This window comes from Acanthopagrus latus, chromosome 21 (assembly GCF_904848185.1).
Source record: "Acanthopagrus latus isolate v.2019 chromosome 21, fAcaLat1.1, whole genome shotgun sequence".
In the NCBI taxonomy this organism is placed as follows: domain Eukaryota; kingdom Metazoa; phylum Chordata; class Actinopteri; order Spariformes; family Sparidae; genus Acanthopagrus; species Acanthopagrus latus.
Genome location: NC_051059.1, coordinates 16,714,390 through 16,722,027, shown reverse-complemented (window position 1 = coordinate 16,722,027; position 7,638 = coordinate 16,714,390). Strand labels below are relative to the sequence as shown.

The following is a 7,638-nucleotide window of genomic DNA, read 5'->3' as shown; positions in this document are numbered from 1 at the left end:
TTAAAATATGATACAATAGATTTAAACTGTGACGAATTACTGAAAAGATTTGACTACAGTCAGTTTGACACATGCTGAAGTAGGTTTGCGCTTGAAAAGTTTACACCCCATTAAAGGAGGTTAAATCGGCGCCAAAACAGCATATCCTCCCCAGATGTCACATCTAAACAGAATGTTTGCCTGTGAGGAGCAACTGAAGCACAGAGCAGAAATTACATTCTGCTTCCTTTTCTCCCCGTAGAGAACTAAAACATTTCAACTGTAGCATCACTACAAGGAAATGACAATATCCACAAAAATCATAATGTTCATTATTTAGGTTCGGTGTTCAGTTTCTTCAACCCTGCACTTGTGACAAAACACGGAAATTCTGTGTTGTGATATATATAAATAAAAGTTTAAATATATAAAACAAAAAAGAAAACCACAGTTAATTCTCATTAAAGCAAAGTTTAATTCTTTCTTCTCTTACATTGTAATTTATAATTCTGTACAGGATAAGCGAAAAACAGTGTTATGAAATGTCCATTTCACTAAGATACTGTACAGTAGTGTGGTTTGTTGATCCAGTTGGTCCGCTTACACATTTACATACAGTTTACCATAAAACTAGTTTCTGAATTTACATTACCTGTTTAAAATAAATTATCTGTTCAGGCAAGACTTCCCTATGAATTTCATTACTCTTGGCAGTCTCACTGTAGAGCTACAGTAAACAACTTTTGGTGCGTGTTCATTTCTGCCCCTCAGCTCTTTGCCTGCGGATCAGATCAGAATAAAGTCCTCCTTTGCTCAGCAGCTCCAAGTGACTCCCAGCCTTAAGAGAAAAGAGGGGAGGTGTTAGATAACATCACAACTTTTATCACGCCTTCAGTACACTGAGATGGAAGCAACCAATATACCTGTGGGAACCTTTTGTCAGTACCTCTTTGAACTTGTAAGTCAAATCAAAGAAAACCGAGAGGAGATAAGAGTGCCTTCCATCTCTCCGAATACCTCACCTCCACAATGCGGCCGTTGCTCATGACACAAATGAGGTCGGCCCCTTGGATGGTGCTCAGCCGGTGGGCGATGATAAGCACAGTACGACCCCTCGTGGCCCTGTCCAGGGCCTCCTGCACAACGCGCTCTGATTCTGCATCCAGGGCGCTCGTGGCCTCGTCCAGCACCAGGATGCTGGGGTTCTTGATCAGGGCGCGGGCGATGGCGATGCGCTGTTTCTGGCCACCTGATAGCGTTGCACCTCGCTCACCTGGGTCGGAACTCTACAGCTTAGTACTTTAATGGAACACAAATTTTTAATGTCTTGTAAATACCTAAACAAGGACACATACCAACAATGGTGTTATAGCCGTCTGGGAAAGCTGTAATGAAGCGGTGAGCATTGGCTTGCTTGGCTGCGTTAATGACCTCAGCATCTGTGGCCCCAGGCTTCCCAAAGCGGATGTTCTCCATGACGGACGATCCAAACAAAACCGGCTCCTGCAGAGACACGGGGTTTGTGATACTGTGAGACTGTAAGTCTGGATGTGTCAAAATGCTTCTAAATAATATTTTCCTTAAATTGACAAATTATTCATGTCCTTGTTTTAAAAACTGAGATTAATTAATAATCAACATAAAACCCAACATATCTTCAACCATCACTTTGTGGACTACCACTTTGAAGTCCCAAGTTTTTGCATCATGGCTGTAGCCATCTTTGTCTCTCGGAGCCAGAAGAGACCATGTTTTAATGTGAGGATGGAGCTGGAGATGATATCCTGATTGGACATGATGGAGACCCCATGTGCAGGTAGCAACTTAATACCCTGTTTTATCCTCAGTTTTACTCTAAATGGGATCATAATTTACAAAATGAACATCATGCTGCATTGAAGAAGACTTGCAACGGGCGATGGAGAACTCGCCCCCTGCTGGCGAATAGAGATAAATGTAGGCTTAAAGCATCTCCGCATTGCTTTCGAATTTCAGATCCAAAATCTCTGTCAATACTTTATAGAGTTGACGTGATGAGCGGTCTTTACCTGATTGATAAATCCAATGACCTGCCCCCTCATCCAGGACAAATCAAGGGTTCGAATGTCAAGTCCGTCCAGCATGATAACGCCGCTGGTTGGGTCGTAGAAACGCTCGAGCAAGGACGCCACTGTGGACTTCCCTAAAATGTATCAAATGAATCATTACAGGCTCACGGTCATATTGTTTCCAAGCCACACGTTTGCAATCAGAATCATTACCTCCTCCAGATTCTCCAACAATTGCAACGGTTTTAGACGGTGGCAGTGTCAAGTTGAACCTCGACAGGATCTGATGGCCAGGTCTTGTTGGATAGCTACAAGTATATATATAAAAATTAAAATAATTTGATATTCATGTTTAGTAAGTGTCACTAGATGTATTGAAATTGACTTTTGTTTTGTATTCACCTGAATGAAATGTCCATGAAATCCACTCTTCCTGTCAGAGAATGGTACGGGATGCGTCCTCCTCCGGACAGTGGAATAGTCGGCTTCAGAGACAGGTATTCAAAAACCCGAGCACCAGAGCTTATTCCTCTCACCATCTGTAACAAATGGTAAGAGACTGATTTCTGCCTGAATAATATTTCAGATTTCTACAAATATGTGTCATTTCCGTAAGTCACACTCAACACATGTATATCATTTTTACTTACCTGTCCAAAAAGGATGGAGATACTGGCCAGTGACCTGAGCACAATGAGAATACAGGAGTTATAGCATAAACATCAGCTACATTTAACCGAATAACATTGACTGTAAATGTTCATGAGCAGTGATTGTCAAACAGGTTGTGTCTCGTACCTCTGAACAGTCTGGGAGGCAACCAGGAAAGACATGAGGTCTCCAGGGGACATTTCACTGCTCGCAATTAAAGTCCCTCCAGCAAAAATGGTTCCAAGGACAATGCCTGTATTAACGGCACACAACCCAAAATCATGACTATACAGAGTATCATGAGATGTATTTATCTGCTTTCATCATAAAATATACTCACAGTTCAGGGTGATGTTTGACAGTCCTTGGAAAACTGCTATTCCAGCACCAAGATTTTCATTCAAGTCACATGATTTGTCAACCTCATATGCATATAACCTGCAGGAAAAAGATTTTGGAAATTGAGTCCACACATACATTTTCAGAAACAAGGTTTGACTTCTGTCCTGATGAGTGTTTTAGCAGCGTTTCAGAAATAATCTCTGTCCATAATGACACCCATGAAAACGCATATCACGTGGCCATTCATGTACACTCGGCATGCCTGTGATGTTGTTAACAGGAAGCAGAGTCTATACTCTGATTAATGCTGTTGCTTAGTTCCAGAAACTTTCATTGACATCTGTAAATGTCAAAACAAAAATTCCCCAGTATCCCCCAGTATCATAACAACTGTCTGGACATAAAAACTGAAAATGGATTTGGACTGTTTCCAAGAGATCTTTTTTTCAATGACCTTAAGCATTCTTTAAGTGTTTGAAATAGCTTTGTTTTAAGAAATACCCATGTACAATTGGTCTATGAGTTCATCAAAACATGGTCTCACTCACTGGAGCTCCCGCTCCTCCATCGCAAAAGCTTTCACTGTCCGCACATTGCCAAGTGCCTCATCTGCCACTCCGGTTGCTTTTGCCACCTTAAGTTAAGCAAAGTTAAGTCAAGACATATCAAACCTTGTCTGTCCTAAAGATATACACGCTGTAAGTACAGACACTGAAGATGAATAGCTTGGTTTGTTGTGTAATAAAAAACAGCCAGAACTCTGAAGGCAGAGACTGCTGAAGGTTTACTACTTTTACTTATTTGGACTTACAATGATATGTCTCACAATACAAGCATTAACATAGACACATCTTTCTGTTTGTGTGTCAGCCCACACAAGGTAGGTGTCAAGAAGAAGTTGTAAATAAACTTTTTTATAGTTGAAGGCAGAAGTGAGAACAGCATACAATGACCACTTTCGTAAAGACATTTTTTTCTTGCTTATATCTCCGGCATTTTGAGTTACAGCTGTTCTGATTTTGCAGCCCCTCGTGAATACCAACATTTCTGAATGAAACGATAGTACTACATCACCTGTTCTTGAGCCAGACGCGACAGTTTGCGGAGGAATGAGCCAAAGAGTGCCCCTGCTCCCACAAGACAAGGGAGGACAACTACTGTCAAGCCTGTCAGTTGGGGGGAGATGAGATAAAGAGAAACGAAACATCCAACTGTCTGCGTGATACTCCGCAGGCCCTGCAGATATGCAAGAAACAAACCAAAACGTAGATATTAGGAGCTTAAAACAATATAGCACAGTACTTATTAGTTTACATCACAAATGCAACACTTCATACCTGAGAGATGACAAGTTTAAAGGATGACTTGAACTCCTGAATGTCAGCAGTCAAGCGATTCACCAGCTGTCCAGTTTTATTGGCATCATAGAAAGCCACATCTTGCCTGAGACAAAAAGAAATAAAACAATGACTGCAGACGTAGTCCATCCATGAGCTTAATAACGGACCATTAACATATAAATGACAGCATCCTCGCTGGCAACCAGTGCTTTTACTGTACCATGCATTCTTTTGCTCTAACACTGATGGATTTTTGTACCTCAGTAAAGATGCAAAAAGGGTTTTTCTCATGTCTGCTGCCACTCTCTCCCCCACCCTGGAAAGCAGGATGATGTAGCCACTTGTCAGCAGGCCCTGCACAAAGGAGGTGATTAATGACCAGTGCAGCTGAATATTTTTCCCCCCCAAAAAACAGCTGTGACATTTATAGGTTTTCTGGCAGAACAGAACGCGCAGACATGCAAGAGTAATAAGCATCACAGCCATAACATCCATCCGTAAGCTATTACTGAGCAGAATGACTGAAGGAAAATGTAATCATATGAAACAGCACACTAACTACAGCCTGGTGTCATAGAGATACACTTGTCTTCTTCATTAATGCTTCTCTGACATAGTTTCGGTAAAAAATATGGCGCAATTAAAAGCTTCATAAAGTGGTCGTTATTTCGGAGCTGTTATATTGTCCAGGTGTTATTTTTACGGCGTCCAACCCCTACATTTCTTCACAGGTAATTAACAGAGACATAAATGTCTAGTTATCATCCTCTATATCAGTACTGATTCCCAAACAGGGGTACTTGCGCCCCAGGGGGGAGACTTCTGCTGCTGCTAGGTTGGAAAGATGGAGAGATTGTAAAGGTAGCTCAACTACAATTTCAAAAATTTTAATTAACTTGATTAAAAAATACATCCATGTATCGAGTCAGCTATAAACTATTAATTTAGGTGGTGAACTCATTTGGCTGTGGGGGGATAGGTCGTACAGAAAGGTTGGGAACCACTGACCTATATTACAAGTACAAGCACAAGACGCTGTGTGCAAATAAATGACTGGGCAATGACAGTTATATTAGACATAGAAGGCGTAAGGTGTGAAATTCCTTGGCAGAATGACAATTTTATTTACTTACTTGGAGACCATACATTGCAAGTAATTTTAGCGCTGGACCTCTTATCTCCTGGACATAATTCCTTGTATGTTCTCTCAGGTAGCCTGCCACAACATTCACCAGGTCGCCAAGCATCAAGGGGATTTTTATATTCAAGATAGCTGCGCCAAAGGCAAGCTGGAACGAAGAGTACTAAAATGAGTTTCTTTAATCTGAAGACATTATTTATTTTATTTTATACACACTGAAAGTATGTTTGGGTGAATTGATTTTTAAGCTTACCACAACAGCACCAAGGAGAGCAAACAACTGAGGCTTTACAAACTCCCACAGGATATGCCATTTGAACTCAGGCACAGGGTTTTTGGCTACAACCTCCACAGGGATGTTGTTATTCTCATCTGCCTCGCAGTAAGCTACGTGGCAAAACAGTCGTGCGGAGACAGTGAGCGCCGCCGGTCCCAGGATGAATTTCAGAGCCACTCCTGGGGTCTTGGATGTTCGGGTGGTGGAGCAGCGGACAGCTCTCTGAGTGAGGCTCCAAAAACGGCTGACGGCATTTCCAGGCTGCTGAGAGGAGCTGTGAGCTTTCGATCCTGGAGATGTGTACCACCTGGATATAAGAAAGAATATTAAAGTGACATTATGTAACTTTTTCACCTTAAATGAAAATCATTTGGTACAGTGACTTGTTATAGGGTGAGTGGTGTCTCAGCCACTGTAGCAAGGCTGTAGGAATTCAGACAGATATATAAAAAAAGGAAGCAACTAGTATAAATCTGATGAATTTTTTTAAATGAATCATTAATCTTATCACAATCTCAGTTTTGTCAGTTTTACATTGTAGACCTGAGGACACTTTTTCTTTTCTAAAAAGTCAAATCAAATTAAGCACAAATATGTTGTTTATTAACTTTTTACTTGCCATTTAATTACCGTCTGTTTGGGATAACAGACTTATTTACTGTGGAGTCCAAAGTCTGAGAAGATGCTGAAATAAGTGGAAAGTTTGAGGACTCAAGGAAATAGTCTGAAGTCAAATTGTTATTCTGAGCAAAGTGGGACTAAAGCTTTCTTTCTTGTATCCAAAGCCCAATCAGGCAGACCCAAAGTGCCAACACACCATCATGTGATCAATACATCTAGCTTGGCTCACTGAGAGATGAAATCGCTGATACAGACTTTGTTCAATAAACAAGACAAGATGCCAAGCAACAAAAGTACTGTCAAAAGATGCTGTCTTGTAGTGGTCTCAAAGGCCAGGTAGTAGTTTCTAAATCAGTTCTCAGGAGGGGAGACGAAGCCAAACGCTTGAGGTGGTTTTAAAAAATACCAGATTTTCACAGTAGATGACCGGAAAAAATGTCTTATTTGCTGATGAATCCAAGTTAAAGGATTATGGCAGATACAAGAGGATTTATGCAAGGAGACAACAAGAGACACACAGTAAAACTTAATTTATTATTATATATTATACTATTAATATACTAATATATTAGGAAACAAATAGTATTACATTTCTTAAGGACATACTGCACCTAAGTACACCCCTCTCTATATCTTTCCATGAACACTAACCTCATATGTTACGATGTACTTTTCAGAAAAACAAAGTAGGCTAAGCTTATCAGTGTTGATTAACTAACACATGGCTCACATAGCAGCTACAGGTCGGCTGTCACAAGCTAAACTAGTTACCGGGTCACTTTACCCTACCGTGCAAGTCTCCATATCTCTGCTGTCTTACTGGTTCGCGGGTATAACGACAGTGACCGCACCGGAGCAGTAATGTTTGCTCTACAACAGAGTAGCTGGAACATAATTCACGCTTAATTTTCTATTTAAAAAACACTCATTAGATCAAATGAATCGTTAAGCCGTACAGTAATCCACAGGCAACCTGCAGGCTGCCATCTTGGCTCTGACCCAGAGTGCATTTCTGTAGCTCGCGACGAGGTCGTCTTTACTGTAAATGTCGGTTTGTGGCGGCAAAAGGCAGGTTTGGTCATAACAGGCAACGAATTGGCGAATATTAAACGATTTGTGCAACGTTGCTGAGAAGCGACAGGACAGAAATCTGACTTTCTTTGGGGAAAACCCGAAAAAACTACAACCCAGACCCGGAAGTGACGGCGGGTAAACTCGGACGTGACGCCAATGACGTTT

General features: G+C 41.1%; 1 protein-coding gene across 1 annotated transcript; it reads right to left on the bottom strand.

Moving 5' to 3' along the window:
• Positions 1-434: 434 nt before the first annotated feature.
• On the bottom strand, positions 435-7,416 carry abcb8 (ATP-binding cassette, sub-family B (MDR/TAP), member 8). The gene is made up of 16 exons (XM_037083513.1): positions 7,189-7,416; positions 5,755-6,085; positions 5,494-5,649; positions 4,620-4,714; positions 4,358-4,463; positions 4,095-4,256; positions 3,569-3,654; positions 3,019-3,116; positions 2,826-2,931; positions 2,678-2,711; positions 2,430-2,566; positions 2,241-2,335; positions 2,028-2,161; positions 1,335-1,482; positions 1,002-1,252; positions 435-817 (listed from the first exon to the last, which is right to left on the bottom strand). The coding sequence occupies exons 1-16, from the start codon at positions 7,290-7,292 to the stop codon at positions 734-736; spliced, it is 2,127 nt and encodes a 708-aa protein (XP_036939408.1). The 5' UTR covers positions 7,293-7,416; the 3' UTR covers positions 435-733.
• Positions 7,417-7,638: the final 222 nt, after the last annotated feature.

Bases quoted from the DNA above. Each gene is read 5' to 3' on its own strand.
- abcb8 (XM_037083513.1), bottom strand. From the start codon at position 7,292: ATGTTCCAGCTACTCTGTTGTAGAGCAAACATTACTGCTCCGGTGCGG. The intron at 4,464-4,619 runs GTACAAAAATCC...TTTTTGTCTCAG, and splicing joins CTTTTTGCATCTTTACTGAG to GCAAGATGTGGCTTTCTATG. The intron at 3,655-4,094 runs GTGATGTAGTAC...GCTTAACTTAAG, and splicing joins CGCGTCTGGCTCAAGAACAG to GTGGCAAAAGCAACCGGAGT.